The sequence below is a fragment of the Dendrobates tinctorius genome, unplaced genomic scaffold (genome assembly GCF_039654945.1).
Source record: "Dendrobates tinctorius isolate UK_male_01 unplaced genomic scaffold, ASM3965494v1 ptg000069l, whole genome shotgun sequence".
NCBI lineage: Eukaryota > Metazoa > Chordata > Amphibia > Anura > Dendrobatidae > Dendrobates > Dendrobates tinctorius.
The window spans coordinates 27,704,863-27,722,048 of NW_027361737.1; the positions used below are offsets into that span (position 1 = coordinate 27,704,863).

At 42.6% G+C, this 17,186-nt stretch overlaps 1 protein-coding gene across 1 annotated transcript in view; it reads left to right on the forward strand.

Annotated features, from left to right (window-relative positions):
• Positions 1-11,859, forward strand: part of LOC141095313 (uncharacterized) — a 258,298-nt gene extending 246,439 nt beyond the window's left edge. Inside the window, 8 exon segments of the mRNA XM_073581273.1 lie at positions 76-255; positions 350-582; positions 2,953-3,082; positions 4,587-4,718; positions 6,146-6,389; positions 7,926-8,003; positions 10,576-10,673; positions 10,676-11,859. Coding sequence (XP_073437374.1) covers positions 76-255; positions 350-582; positions 2,953-3,082; positions 4,587-4,718; positions 6,146-6,389; positions 7,926-8,003; positions 10,576-10,673; positions 10,676-10,849 — 1,269 coding nt within the window. The 3' untranslated portion in view covers positions 10,850-11,859.
• The last annotated feature ends 5,327 nt before the right edge of the window (positions 11,860-17,186 follow it).

Sequence of the window (17,186 nt, forward strand, 5' to 3'; positions counted from 1 at the left end):
CTTGATTTACGCTATAAGTATTTTTTTGTTATTCCCTTTAGCTGATCTATGGTTTACCAATTTACATGTTCCCAGGGTTACATCAAGCAGTGTCGCAAAAGGGCCGACATGTTCACAGAAGAACAGCTTTGGACAATTTTTGGAAATATCGAGGACATTTACAAATTCCAGAAGAAATTCCTGAAAACATTAGAAAAGAGAATCATCAAAGACGCTGCTCATCTGAGCGAGATCGGCTCCTGCTTCCTTCAATATGTAAGTTACCCCTGACCTGTTACTGATCCCAGCGACCCATAATGGCCACTGATTCCTTATCTTACATTTTACTCATTTTTTTTTTCTTTCACAGCAAAATGACTTTCAGATCTACTCCGAGTACTGCAACAACCATCCGAACGCCTGCACAGAGCTCTCCAAACTGAGCAAGGTCAAAAAGTACGGCTACTTCTTCGAGACTTGCCGCCTGGTGCAGAACATGATTGACATTTCCCTTGATGGTTTCTTGCTGACACCGGTGCAGAAAATTTGCAAATATCCCCTACAGCTTGCTGAGCTGCTGAAATATACCAACCCCCAACACAGGTAGGAACCAGGTTCTCAGGGGAGCAAATTACTATTGATTTTTATCTATCAAGGTGCAAGAATAAATCCACTAAGATACACAGGGACAAATCTATTCGTACAGTGACAACAGTTTTGAGCTTAAAGGAGTATTCTTATCTCCAAGATCCTATCCCAATATGTAGTAGATGTAGTAATAATAATATTAGCAAATACCTCCATTTAGCAATGTAGTGTAGTTCTTCTGATTAGCTATGTCCTCTACTTCATGTGCAGGCAATGCAGTAGCTTAGATATCCATGGTTATGACCACTTGCAACTAACTAGCTGTCACTATATGAGGGGTCATAACCATGGATACTTAAGCTACTGCAATGCCCTGCACATGGAGTAATCGACATAGCAAATCAGAAGAACTATGCTGTATTTCTGAGTGGAGGTGTTTGCTAATATTATTATTACACCTATTTCATACTGGGATAGAGATGGGAATATACTTTTAAAGATTTCACAATACAGACTGTATACATTATGAAATAGATTTCTCAGATCTGATGAGGCTGGTGCACTTACTTTGAAAATCCTTGCATTGTTAAATCAGGTGACAGATCAGTGACAAAGGGGTTTTCTGACTTTTTCACATAAAGTTGTACTTGACAATCAAAAAGACTTTATATCCACTAAATGATCACGTGTTCTGGATTATGTTCAGTGAGCGGCCGAACACTGGCTCCATTCAGAATAAGGCAGCCCGCTCAGCTCACTGCTGGCTGCAGTAACTATGTAGAGTGAAGAAATGACATTGTCATCGACTGTTGCGCTCTGCATAGGCAGCAACAAAGGTGACAAAGCGTTCAGTATAATGAGTATACTGAGCAATTTCTCATCTGGATTGCTGCCTATGCAGAGAGCAGCAGAATGATATGAGAAAATTATCTGCTGCAGTAACAGAGATCCTGTATTACCGGCTGCCCAGCTCTTAGTGAGTAAAGACACTGGCCCCGATCCATCGATACCAGCTTTTTCTTGTTGGTCTTGATGAAGGGGTGGGATGGAGCGCCTCAGTATCTGCCTCCCCACATATCACACTGCAGGCAGGGACTGAAGTCAGATGTGTGGCGTACGATTTGCCACCGCTCGTCATGAAGTTGATGGCGGGCATCACCACGTCCTCTCACGTCTTTTTGTCATTTTCCTGCCATACGTCAACAAAGTAGACAAAGTTGCACATTTTTTACGTTGTGCAAAAATTTTGTGACTTTTCAAAGCTTTTTACGCCGTTTTTTTGCCGCAAAAGTTTGGATGAATTGGGGCCTAAAACTGTGTTATTGAGTGGGGCCCTGGGCGCTATTATCAGGGCACATCGGGTGCCATATAAAGTCAGGACACACTGAGCATTCTTGTGCAAAGCAGCCAGTGATTGCTGTGCTCGGCATATCAATCTGTGCAATCAGAGATGTGGGGGCGGAGGTGTTGGGCCAGAGCCGAGGACAACAATCTGTGTATTCTGAGAAACTGACAAACGGAATTCATGTTCAAAAAGGATCCATTGCATTAAAGGGGTATTCACATCTCCAAGATCCCATCCCAATATGTAGTAGGTGTAATGATAATAATAATATTACCAAGTGCCTCCAAATAGAAATGTAGTGTAGTTCTTCTGATTAGCTATGTCGCTTACCACATGTACAGAGCATTGTAGTAGCTTAAGTATCCATGATTACGACGACTAACCACTAACTTACTGTCACTATATGAATGGTTGTAACCATAGATACATAATCTACTGCAATGCCCTGTTCATAGGTGTAAGTGATATAGCTTACCAGAAGAACTATACTACATTTCTAAATGGAGATATTTGCTAATATAATTATTATTACACCTACTAATATCGCGATAGGATTTTGGAGATGGGAATATCGATTTAACGATGGTAATTAAATCAGAGGGGCCCTACCGATTTTTATAAGGTCTGTGTGGAACCCAAAGGGACCCCATGCTAATCAGTGGGGCCCCCTTTCTTACATGATGGAATTGGAACCTTTTTTACATTAATTCCATTGGTTCCCTTAAGTGAAACAGAGAAATGGAATATATGTAAATGTGAACTAAGTCTTACTAAGGGGCTCAACTCCTGGAGTGGTGGAAGGGACTCGGGGAGTAATAACAGTTTGCGTTAGGGGCTCATAATACTTACCTTACCCAGGGCATTGACAGTCTACTGTGCGATGTGGGGGCTGGGAGGAATAGTCCTACGATGGGGATATAGACTTAATAGTAGCAGGATGCGTCTGTATGAAAAAGTAGAGCGTAAATGGTTTGCAGAAAACACAACGGTTCAGGCTCCATTATTGCTGATTATATCTAACGCATTTTCTGTCCATTCAGGGATTTCGCCGATGTAGAAGCTGCGTTAAACGCCATGAAAAATGTCGCTAAACTGATCAACGAGCGAAAGAGGAGACTGGAAAACATCGACAAGATCGCCCACTGGCAGAGCTCGATAGAGGACTGGGAGGTAGATATTTATTGTTTGCTAGTCTGGCTCCAACTTATTGTGCAGCCTTTATATCCATTGTCATCACTGTCCCCATTGGGACTCACAATCTCATTTTCCTATCAGTATGTCTTTTGGGCAGATCCCTATCACTGTTTCAAAGATTGATGGCAAGGCTCCACTTACCAGGATAGATTGTAAGGGGCTGTCCATCTTTTTTTTTTTTTTTTACTTTGAGCCATATATTTGGGTCTAAAAAATGCTTTTTGCAGTTGGTTTTAATATAAAATGTTGATCTATTTGTCTTCTATATCTTCTGTGTTGCACTGTCTACTGCTGATTACAGGATGAGTTAACTGAAAGTCTGTCAGTGAGCGTGTTAAGATGATTTAACGAGGGGAGTTTGTAACTCTTATCTCTTTTATCTATCATTTCTGAGCTCCTCTCAGCTGAATAATGGCCGCAGATCACATCAAAGCTGAATGTGCAGAAAACAGAGAGTCTGTAAAGCTAAACTGTGCAAAAAGTGTAATGGAACTGAATGACAGAAATGAATTTAGCTGGAAATATATGCATTTAAGTGCCAAAAAAGTTTCTAAAGCTGGACAACTCTTTTAAGTAGCAATTTCCAGTGAGCGTTTGAAATGCGTTGACTTTGATCACATCATGGATTTTTAAGGAGTTAGAAATTTTTCTTCCTTTTATCTCTGCCATCTCACACAGGGGTGCTCATTTGACCCAGCCCTCCTGTGTTCTCTATGAGAAAGATGCTGGCTGACATATCGACTTTTCTCCTGGAGAACATCGGACATGCATGATCGACATCTCCCCCGGACATCAGTCGGACGGCACCCCTGTACACATTAGATTGTCATCCGAACCCAGGGATATCTGTGGGTTCAGCAGAGATTAGTTTAAAGCAAACCTGTCAGCAGGATTTTGCTAAGTAAACTACAGGCATTGTTAGGTTGGCAGTGTTATACCTAATAAAATTATATCTGGGGTGATGAAATCTGTCTTGTGGTTCTTGTGTAATTAGTGTTAGAAGTTTTCAGTTAATGATCTGCCCGTGCTTCGGGCGAGACTGTAGGCAGGGTCTTATCTTCCTGCTGTAAGCCAGAGAAACCACAGGCCACCCCGAAGCACAGACATGTTCCTCATCATAGAGACAGACAGAGAACAAGAGAAAGACAGACACAGAGGAAGAGAGACATACACAGAGAGAAACAGAGAGAGAGACAAATATACAGAGACACAGACCGACTCAGAGAGAGAGAGGCAAACACAGAGAGACAGACAGGTATCATTTTAATCAGTGTAACAGCAGCAACCTGACAGTGCCTGTAGTTTACTTGGCAAAATCCTGCTGACAGCTTCGCTTTAATCCTCTAATCTTGTGAAATTCTGCATTTTATCAACATTTTGTGCTGAATTATAAGATTTTCTGGATTATCAAAAGCGGAATAATTGAAATTTAAAAAACGTGCCTATGTTAACATATTTGATTTACCCCAATTGTTAACAGGGAGATGATATCCTGACGAGAAGTTCAGAACTTATCTATTCAGGTGAATTAACGAAATTCTCCCAGCTTCAATCAAAGGGGCAGCAGCGGATAGTGTTTCTCTTCGATCATCAGATTGTGTACTGTAAAAAGGTAATGCAGCCCCCATACTATTTAGCGGGGTCCTCTCTCTCTTTCATGCACAGTGTGAGCTCTTATCGCCAGCAAGGTTCTCTCTCTCTTCTGTAGAGTTTTAGATCTTATGGTCTTTCTCCCCATGTGTATTTTCTGAGTAATTACGAGCTTTACAGTATTGAGACTTCGGCAAATTTAAATGCAGCAAATCTAATTTTTTGGGAAGATATGGCAAAGTTGGTGAACTTGACTTCCAAAATATCTGCTCATCTCTAGTGTCTTTTCCTCATTCTGACGACTTTAAAGGGAATCCTTCACCCCATTTTCGGCCTATGAGCTGCAGCCACAGCCATCAGGGGCTTATCTACAGCATTCTGTAATGCCGTAGATAAGCCCCCGATGAAACCTGAAAGATAAGAAAAACAAGTTAGATTATACTCACCGGGGGGCGCGGTCTGGTGCGGTGGGTGTCGCGGTCTGGTCCGGCGTCTCCCGTCTTCTAGCGATGACGTCCTCCTTCTTACTTCTGCCGCAGCTCCTGCGCAGTCATACTTTCTCTGCCCTGTTGAGGGCAGAGTAAAGTACTGCAGTGCGCAGGCGCCCGGAAAGGTCAGAGGTCCGGCGCCTGCGCACTGCAGTACTCTGCTCTGCCCTCAACAGGGCAGAGAAAGTATGACTGCACAGGATTCGCGGCAGAAGTAAGGAGGACGACATCTCTAGAAGATGGGATGCGCCGGACTGGACGGCGACACCCATCGGATTGGACCGGACGCTGGGGTGAGTATAACTCCTTTTTCTTATCTTTCAGGTTACATCAGGGGCTTATCTACAGCATTACAGAATGCTGTAGATAAGCCCCTGATGGCTGTGGCCTCAGCTTTTAGGCCGAAAATGGGGTGACAGATTCCCTTTAATACGGGCGCATTTCAGCATCTGCATTATGGCTTTATGACCCTTACTAACAGTATGATGGGGTCCTATGGTGCTGTCATCTTGCTTCCAGGTCAGGACTTGCTGCCGTATAATAGATACTAAAGTGTCTGAATTAACACTAAATGATGCCTAAGTCGCGCGGTAGGACTCGTGAAAGGGTCGCCATGGACTTGTAGGGCGGCTGCTTCCAGTATGTGGCATTAGAGAGGCAGCTTTCTTGCTTTTGGAGGTCATGTTTTAGTGAATACGAGTATGAAATAACTATTTTCTTAAACCGCTACGTTGTGCTGTTCCTCTGTTGTTCCCCCTGAAAATGTCGACAGCTGTGACCATCTCCTTGCCAAGAAAGTGTCTCTACACGAGCTGACACTGTCAACAGTTTTGGACAGATTCAGGGAGCGCAGGGACGCATCCCACTGACAAGGGGAATAGAAAACCTGAGAAAAAGGTAATAGAGAAATGTGATGTTACGGCCGTGGGCTCAGCGTTCTGTACTCTCCTCCAATTCTCAGGATATCCTGCGACGGGACATCTTGTATTACAAAGGCAAGATCAATATGGATGAGATGGAAGTCCTTAACTTAGAGGACGGCAAAGACAAGGACTTTAACATTACTGTGAAGAATGCCTTCAAGCTGCAGAGTAAAGTCTCGGACGAAGCTCACCTGTTTCTGGCCAAAAAACCGGAGCAGAAACAACGCTGGTTGCAGGCATTTGAGGAAGAAAGAAAACAGGTGCTTCAAGATGAGCAGACAGGTACGCCAGCAATAGAGGGTTACATGTGCCATGTCCATTACATACATACCTGCAATTCCTATATAAAGCTTTTACTCCAAGTATTCATAGAATATATGTTTACGATGGGGCACAGATTACAGAACTACAAAGAGAACTGTACTGGGAACTTCTTACCACCTTGCTGGGGCACAACTTGCAATGATTGTTTTAGCTCTGCTTTAAGCTTAATCTAAGAACTCCGATTGTGTCAGAATGGCTGCACCCAGTAATCTAAGTGATACATTGTTGGATTCATCTTATCTTTACCAACATCATGTTGCTCTCAGATGAGGTAGCAAAAACCTGATGACTGATTCCATTTAATGACCACTGATCAACTGTATACAAGACCACTGACAATAAATTCATTCACTATCTGGTACACACAATCCGATGAGCAATACTGGTAAGGATGATCGGCAATATGATTGTTCAGTTCCAATACAGTATCATGTTATCGGCAACACATCTCCTTTTTACACAAATGTGCTGCTGAGAACAATCATTTTATTTTGCCAGCATAATCGATCCAGTCACTCCACAAATGAGCAGGTGGTTGCTGACATGTTTACAGGGCCTAATAATTAGGAATGAGTATTACTACGAATGTCCGTACACCAGGTATCTACTCTGTATATGCACCTATAGATAGCAGGCACTACTAGGTTGGGCCATCATGGGGCTCACATATAAATATACATCAGAGCGGGATAACCTGATTACCAAACCATCAGCACTGGACAGCACCATGCCAAGGATTTGCACAATTCAGTTTTTTCTGATGTTAGGTGACACTAAAGTCTTTTCCAATGGTGCCCATATACCCTCAATTGCATTGAGCCGGGTACTCGTTCAGTTGACAGCGGCGTTCCCGCTTTCCCTATGACACATGTTCGCTTGGTGCAACTTTGCTTCAATTTGTTATGGGGACTTTTAGTTACTGAATACCAAAAAAGGACAGAATCTAAATATCCTTGATAAGCAGTGCCCCATCCCCCCCCCCAAAAAAATTTTTTTTAATCTAGAAATGCCCATTTTCATAGCCATTGAGGGGTGGGTTACATAATCACACATTACAAGATTATTCCCGGTCTTTTTATACCAGAGCCCTCTACCTTATAAACTCGAGAAGAGCGCTTGTGCATGTTCGGCCACTGCTGCTAGACTGTAGTAGTGGTCGGTAAACTAGACAACAAGTAGTATATATTTGGGGAAAAAACCTAAAAATTATGATTACTAAGAGAACAGTGTCTAGGTTCAATAATGAAAGTAAAAGGAGAAAATTGAATGTTTTTGCAAGCAACTTTCTAATTGTACCCATCTTTGAAGATGGGTATAAGCCTGTAAGTGTTGTGTTGATGTTTTTCACATCCATAGCTGTAGACTGCAGGCAGTCTGGACCTCTGTTTTTTAGATAATGTTATTGGTAAATGACGATATTTTCTCTGTGGCCCAGAGCCGATATGACTCACAAAATCCGGAGCGCCATTGAAGTTAACTTGCATCTGCTTCTAGGTTTCAGCATCAGTGAAATCCAGCGAAAGCTGGCGATGATGAATGCGAATAAACCGCGTCCCTCGGGGAAGCCGAAAGGTGAGTGACTGCGTGGGGAAATAATGAAAAGGAATAAAACGGAGAGTGTACATTTATCTTACATTTACTTCTAACAATTCTTTTAAAAGCAAGGGTGTAAAATACATTAGTCTCGTAATCGGTGTCACTAATTAACGACCACTGCGCCGTATTTGAGAATTTAGCAAGCAGCCCCCACTAATTGTAACCCGAAGGATATTAGGCTGGCCGTAGAGATCACATAACTGTCCGGCAGACCAAACTAAAAGGACCTGACACAAGGACAAAAGTTGCCCCCATTCTTCGTTTGAGCATCTCTTTGGTTTTCTTTTTCAAATCCGCCATAAGGTCTCAGCGATATGGGCCTTTATAGTTAGTATCCCCAATATCCTAGTATTTTTATGGCCTTTACAAGAAGGAGTGGCTCAGAGGCTAATATTGCAGAGCAGCCTAAGGGCACGCCCCTAAGGAATCTTTTGGCCATTGCCCCTTTGGTAAAGACCATGAAAATAAGTCCCATATCTCTGAAACCATATGACAGATTTAAAAAATGGGAAAAAGTAAATTAGTGAAGGGCTCATAACAGTAAAACTGGCCACTTTTACCCCGATGACAGACCCTTCTTAATAGTTCTTTAAAAATGATATTTGCCCTCTGAGAAAACTTCAAGACTATTGGAGTCGATTTATTAAAATATAGAAGGATAACTTCGGCACTGAAAAAATGAAGAAAAATGAATATTTGCTTAAGTGGTGTTTAATTTATTAATCTCCGACCAGTGATGAAACAAAACCAACGTTTCGGCCACCTTGGCCTTCATCACGGTTACCTTAATTATGAAGTGGTCGGTGCCAACATGCTGTGGGACTGAGAGACGCAGAGCGATGAGTTGGCACCGACCACTTCATAATTAAGCTAACAGGGATGAGGGCCAAGGTGGCCGAAACATCGGTTTTGTTTCATCACCAGTCGGAGATTAATAAACAACTTTTGATCAAATATATATTTTTCTTCATTTTTTTTCAAGGCCAAAGCTATCCTTCTATATTTTGACAGTACGTCATTCTTCTGGCACACAGTCTATGCAGTTGATCAGAACAATCTCTCCCTGGCTATTCGTTAAGACTGGCGTTGCTCATGCTGGAAGGGGCCTCTGAAGGGCTGGAGAATGATGCTCTAAGTTCATTGGGAGGCACATGCAACTTAATGACTTCAGCTCATGTGTCATTCACCTTTGTGCGCCTCGACAGAAATGGTACTCAAGTCAGGAAGTAGCATTCCTGGGGTAAAAAGCCTGGTCACTTATGCTAAATTTGTCAGGCGGAGCCAATCCCTCCTCAGCCTCTCCCCAACTCCTCCAAATTTGGCGGACCTGCTTCATACTGGAGCAAAAACACCAACAGTCACAAAAATATTTGCACAACTCCACATTACACAAAAATTTTGTACGTTTTCAAAACGTTTTATGCCGGTACTGTCGCAGAGAAGTTTTGATGAATAGTCCCCTATGTTTCAAATAATTTTTTGGAATGTTTTGGTCACAAAAGACAAGAAAGAATTTCACATTCACCCTTCTTTCCGGTTTTAGGCACGACAATTTACATATTTATTTATGTAGTTTTTCTTCTTATACATGCCTCATTAAAAAAAAACAAAAACATTTTTTTTGTCTGAACCCGTTTTAGCAATTTTTCTTTTCTGTTTCCTTTTTAATTCTTTTGTTCCAATAGAAAATTACTTATTGTTTAAATCTGTTTTTTTATGTTACATGCACTTATACATTTTGACATTTCTTTGCTGTTGTTTTTTTAATACCACAGTCTTTATTAATAAAACAAAATTTGTAGTCTTGCAATTTTCACACTGGCCATTGGGGTATTTTTTAGACACATACTTCTTTCCTTTCAGAAAGTGACAGATAACCGCTCAGTGCACAGCAGAAAACACAGGCTCCACCAATCCCAATAGGTGATGTCACCATTCCCCATCCCTTGAGAATGACCTTTGCACACTCTCATTAAATGCATCATTACAATAGATAGGGACAGAGTCTGAAGATTGTGGCTAATGTACATGTATTATTTCCTGAAACAATGGGAAGTTAGAGTCTAAAAGTGGCAAAATTCCAAGATTTCTAATTTTTTTTGTGATATGTAAAAGAAAACAAAACACAAAAACATAAATAATAAAAACAATTTACACAAAGAACCTGATTTATCCAATAGTTAATTTTATGATGATACCTTTACTATCTCCAGCATGGATTCACAGATAAATCTAGCGCTCCCTAGTGGCGTCTTGCTGAATTCTATAATTTATCTGTATTACTACTTATTTAAAGCTCTGTGTCAGAAAAATTGAGCACCGTCCAATATTAAGAAATCTTTAAAAAAAAATTATCTCCACAGAATGTTGGACCTAAAAGCAACATAATTTTAAAATCTGAACGTTCTCTTCAAAGTTTCCTTCTTACATTGCTGTAGGAGAAATGTCATTGATTTCTGTAGTAGATGACCTCATGGGTGGAGGGCGGCGGCGGCAATTAATATGCCATCAGCATTTCTCATAGAACCTGTTTCATTTCACTTTCCAGCCGTTAATAGGACATACTACGATTTCTGGATGAGACAGAAGCATCCAACATTGCCTGCCAACCTCCCACAGCAACAAGTCTTCATGCTCGCTGAACCCAAGCGCAAACCCTCCAACTTCTGGCAGAACATCAGCCGTCTGACTCCCTTCCGAAAATAAAGGACCTTTTTGTGATCTGCTCTTGCATCCTGTACAAAGAAAGCACTTTACCCACAGTTGACCAAGTGCCCGTGCCTGGGACTCCTCTTTTATCCTTCTACAGGGCATGGCGCTAGCTGGTACATTACTCGATATTTATTTTTTAGACAGAATCGGACATATTTTACATGTTCTCTGTTGCTGCCTCCGATCACCCGGGAAGTGTTGTAGTTTTTTGTTCTGTAATGTAATGAAGTGTACTGTTATTTTTACCATGTTTACCACATGAATATTTGATGAACTCACACGGAATCTACACATTGACTACTCAGAACTGAGATGATGTCGTTGACAATGAGGTAAAAAAAAGTGCATAACCCATCGGGGCATTAAACATGAGGTAAGGAGAACGATGTTGAGGAGTACTGATATTGAGGAGGACTATATTTTCTCTGAGAACCATTCCTGAACCCAACTCAATAGACTCCATGCTCACTGTCAGGAGGACCACAGGGACCTCTGTAACTACAGCGTGGGCCATTTATAAAGTTGGATCCAAAATGGCCAACTTCAAAATGGCCGCCATGGTCACCACCCAGTCTTGAAACGTTTTCCACCTCCCATATACTAATGTGCCACAAACAGAAAGTTGATAAAAAGCTTCTTCATCTGAGTGCAGTCCAATGTTTTCCACAGACATGAATGGCCGTGTGCCATCCGATATCGGAGACAAATCATGTATGCTGTAATTTTTTCCTCAGACCGAATCAGTGTGAGGAAAAAATTGGATATGTTGACGGCCTCATTGAATAACATGGTGAATGAGTGCTATACAATTATTACAGTCGTGGGCGCAAGTCCCTACGCTGATGGGAGGAGCGCATAGTCAGTAAAGGAGCACCATAGAGTGCTGCTGTATGCTTTTTTTTTGTATACTGAACACCCAAACAGTAATTTTAAAAAAATGACCATGCTGCGACCATTGCTGCTCAGTATGTTACTATGGCTAAAAGGACTTCTCTAGTTTCAATACATTTTTTTTCAGGAAAAAAAAAGTTAAAAACATTCATCCTAGCAAGCAGACTAGGGAACAGGATAGGTTCACACGCAGATTTGGTTAATGAACAAAAAAAATCACTCATCTGTACTGTCCCATTGAATAACATTTGTCTGAGTGCGGTCCAATGTTTTCACCTACAGCACTTGCACCTAAATACAGCTCTGTGAATGATCCCTTAAAGTGACAGTTACTTGCTGTAATGTTATGCCATATTGTTATACGCCATAATATAATGCCCAGCGAGGGCGTAACCTCAGGCATCCTCTCAATCCTGAGAATGAAGGAACCAGGGAAGGATGAAAACCTGCAGCGCCTCTTTATTCTCAGGACTGGTAGGAATCCTAGAAGAAGGACCTACACATTCCTAACAGGATGGTACATTCTCCAACTCACAAATGTGTTTTCCATGAGCAGAAGGGAGATAGCTGCTCCCAAACAATTCTCTCAAGGGAGCGTTGGGAAGCCGTCAAACACATTGGATATTGCAGTTACGTTATCAAGTGTAAATATAATGGGTGCCGGGTTTGCAGTAACTCTGGCAGTCTATATTTGGTCCATATGAAAACACCAATACTATTAAAGACCTGTAATAGTTGAGGGGCACTGTTGAATCTCGTGGGCCACAAAAAAAAATCTGCGTGTTTTGACATTGCTTTAAAGAAGTCGTCCACTTCTTGGACAACTTCTCATATCCCACGCTTGGCCCCGATAAAATAATAAAGCCTATACTCGCCTCCCGTGCTGGTGCTGTTCCCACGATGTCAGCACTCGCTCTCCCCAGGTCTCCGTGTTGTTGTTGTGACACGTGACCCCTGCGTTTAATCAGCGCTGGTGTCACTGTCCCCACCTCCTGTCGAATTGAACATGAAGAGCAAGTGAAAAAGGAGCTGCAGCCCGGACTTCTTCATGTTCGATTTGTCCGAAGGAGGAGACAGTGACATCAGCGCTGATTGGGCTTCAGGGTCACATTTCACAACTACACGAGATCCCCGGGACCAAGAGTGCCAACACCGCTGGAGCAGCGCCAGCACAGGAGGTGAGCATAGGTTTTTTATTTTATCGGGGCCAAACATTTAGATCAAGATGGGGTTGTCCAAGTAGTGGGCAGCGATGTGGTTGAACAGGTTGTAGTTCCTCTATATGTCTCAGTTTATGCACTGTATACTATATCTTTATAGGTTATACACCTATAATATATACTGATCTGACATGAAGAAACCCTGCCTAGTCCTTAATGGCCTGTTGACTGTACATGAAGATTTCCTCTCCGATACCCAAAGTGTCTTTTATGCCTCAATCTATAAATAAGAAAACTGCCATATGCACTGCTCCGAGGTGTCTCCAGATAATTTGGAGTTCAATGTTTACAATAATGTCTGATAGTAATGGACATAATGAGCCAACAGACTATAAAAGCCTACTCGGTGGAGTGATGCAGGACACATTCCGCTTCTTCTACCCTCATCACTGAGTATACAGCTGCTTGATCGGAGCCATGATGCTATTACGGTTAGGGGATCATGGTCCTTTGAATAAATCATGGAAATCAGAGAAGACATCATCTATGGGGTTTGATTTTCTCCTTGGGGCACAAGCTCTCAGTGATGACATCACAACTCATTTATATTGATATTACTAATTTAAAGACCATCACCATTGATCCTCAGCACACATACAGCATGTAACATCCCATCATTCGTGCAGCTTTTCCCTCTCGACTACATTTTCTTGTTCTTGAAATGCATGATCAATTGTGTAGCCTTCTAAGGATTTCTTGCGTCTCCTGGAGGTACTTCTGTATATAATAGAGTTAGCCACTGCATTTAGCACCCTTCCTTGAGGATGCCAATTCCCAGTTTGTCTCGTGCCCATTTTATTACATGGCCCTCACCATAACTACCCCAGTTGGGCACATGAACGTCGTATCGGAGGTGGTTAAGAGAATTTCAACGCCAAGCAGCTCCTGAAAAGGCAACACAATTTTATGGTTGCCTCCAACTCTATGTACCCCTCTGGGATATGTTATGTTGCATTAGGAGGCACTATCTTTGAGTACATGGAACTTTCTGTGGCATTGTATTAAAATGGTGGTCAAGAAAGGAAGAAAATTGTCAATTAGGCAATATGAAGTCAAGCGGATCCTACAGGCATGTCATTTTTGCATATAGCCTATGCAGTTGTTTCAGAGGAGTGAGGCTTTAATCATGCACTAAGAGAGCCATTTGTGTGTGGATATATGTGACATACTTGTTACATATATATATATATATATATTTATGGACATGCACTTGACATTTTCTATCAAAACGAAGTACAAATTTATGTGCCTAATCTAAACCTTCTGCTCGAGTGACATCCTCGTACTCATCAGAAATGCAGCCATCTTGATATTTTTATTCCAGCAGAAAAGGTGATTAAAATGATTCCCTCACCATGTATTCTGGTATATAAAATTCTTTGCCATCTTTTCTACATAATATCTTTGACTTTATTTATGAGAAATAACATTTATGGTGTATTTTTAACACGTCTGTATTCATATCTAGATGGATTGTATTAATTTCATGCTCTTTTTTTTTTAATATGTATATTTGTTCTTTACATAATAAATTGCCTTACATAGTAAAAACCTGCAAAGCCATACACAATAAACGGGTGTGCGCCAGTCATTCTCTGAACCTATATAAGATCAGGGCAAAATTTTAGGGAGAGAAAATAATACATTCGCCCTGGGGGTCGGCGTCCCCTGCGTTGCAGAGTAGTCAGTAATAAGTCAGTGATGACACAATATGTTACTACGGATGAGATGGCTTTTCTGGCAATTGAAGAATTTTAGCCACGAGGAGGAAATATTATAAAATAACAAACTAAACTGACTCCTTTAATCCCTTGCTGGCTGTAGTGTTGCCGATGTGGTGGTCCTTGACAGGCACGAGAAATTGGCTGCAGTTTGTGCGTATGGACAAGAAGCCAGATATTAACGGGCAACCACAACGGCAAACTGAGTATGGGTTACTTTATTTATGCCATTTCCTTCTCGGTACCTTGCTCTGCCCCTCAGTAAGGCAGAGAGAAGTGTGCATGGGGACACTGTGGATGACGTAGGATGCGTCATCCACACGAAGCACAGGAGGAGGACGGCATCGCAAAGTAGAGAGGCACCGGACCAAGAATAGCAACGTCCAATGGACTGGACTGCCCTGTTGGTATTTTAAAAGATCTTTTTTTGCTTTGCAGGGCAACTTGAAGTCATATGTACAGCATTATAGAATGCCATCACTTGGGACTGAAAGGTGGTACCTGTAAGTTATATAAGAAAAAACTGGTGACAGGTTCACTTTAAAGGTGTTGTCCAGGGCTTACACATTGATGAACTACTTGTGGAATATGCGGTTTACATATAGCCTCTGCCAAAACTCGTAACAGCTGATTGGTGGGGATGCCAAGTGTAAGGCCCCCAAATGAACTAATATTGATCATTGTGGAGACACAGGGAGGGGTCAGCGGGTGGCCTAGTCTGCAATCCTAAACCGCATGAACCAGGGATCATCCCACCGAAAGCTCGCTCTCATTTTACCGTGGACGTAAGGGTGAGGGTAAAACGGGCAAATAACACGTAGAATAGTCACAGCACAATACCCAAGACGGTGCAAAATTAGAGCCTCACCCTACCGCCGTGATTGGAGCAGCTGTGACTTCTGAGCTTCCAGGGCCAACTACCCCCACCTGTATCACGCACAGAGAGGCGGTAACGACAAGCTTAGGAAGCTGACAGTACATTGAGATAAAAGGCCAGGTGACCTGAGGGTTACATCCTGGCTTCTCCGAACATCTCCTTGGAGCCAGGTGTCTGGTGGGTCCCATTCCTGGCTTTACCAAACTTATCCATGGGCTCAGGTGACCGGTGGATCCAAATCCTGACTACCCCAAACATATCCATAGTTCAGTGATGCTCAATGGAGATCTTTATTTTTTCAGTAGGCGATATGGTCCCCTAATCTGGCATCCTGCAGAATGTCAAATCTATGCCCCTCAAGATGGAGCCATGATTTCTTGGCTGCTGTCTTTTAGAGTGTTCCTGGCTGTGGATTTATACTGGATCTCTGGATATATGTTGTTACAGAGGCACATATTTTCATTTCATTGTTCACAACTGTTGTTCAATCCACCGGACCCACGAAATGGTCATTAAACATATTAAGCAAACAACATTGTTCAAACCCTACATCACTGTCTTGCAAAGATAGCAGATAATAAGTTGTAGGAGCTGATATAAGAGGAAAACAGCCAAAAATATAAAAAATCAACGTTTGAGACTCATACGACAGCAGTGCATGGTTCTTGACCAACTGAAGATCAAATGCATAAATTCAAAAGTAAACATATACAGTGGGGGGGAAAAAAGTATTTAGTCAGCCACCAATTGTGCAACTTCTCCCACTTAAAAAAATGTTAGGAACGGCGGAACGCACTAAATAAAAATAAATGATAAAGTGCGTTCGCCGCTCGGGGTCCACCGTGCAGTAGGTGTTACACCGCTGCTAGGTAATGACAGACGAGCAATATGGTGGTATAATGCGCACAGGTTAGACTTCACCTGAGGTGCCCAAAGCGTGCTCTGTTCACACACAGAGGCGCCACAACATAAACATACAAAAACACTGAGCCTGTTAGTGTCACAGACCACAGGGAAATGCACACACGGTATCTGGTCACAGGAGCAGGACCTAAGACACAGGAGCTGCGTCCCTATAGACCTACCATGTGTGCGGCGTCGCTACTGCGGACACCAAGGAGGACTGCAACTGTAGCGCGGCGTAGGGCACAGCCGCTAGTCGACAAAGCTAGGAAGCAGGCGCAATGTCGGACGCTAGAGTTGAGGTGCGGTGTGCACAGTGGCCAAAGGCTTGCCACTGACTGGCGCTGACTGCTGAACTAATTCCCTATCCACATGCGTAATATCAGAGGGAAGGGGTTTCAACTGAGTCAGTCACCAGAGTCATACATCCGTCACCATTCACACATTAGCTTGAGAAGTCTATACTAGCGCATGGCCGAACAGTCATGTGCGCTTTTTATAGCCGTGCAGGACCTTCCAGATCTCCGAGATGGACCAATGAGATCTGGAGCAGGACCTGGGCACATGACTCCCGATCTCCAATGGGAGATCGCCTCGTGGGCATGCCCAGTAGGAGCACAGAGAAACTTAGTCTCTGGAGCTGCTGCAAAATAATCTCTGCAGTAGACAACAAGAGACCGCAGAATGTGAGGCTCTGGATTCCTGCAGAGCAGACGCAGAACCCAGACGCCTAACATTACCCCCCCTCCTAGGGTCCCCTCCCCTCTGAGCCTTCCAATCCACCACCTTGTGCCCATCAGAGGCATAGGTCTCAGACTCATCCGAAGGCGAGTCT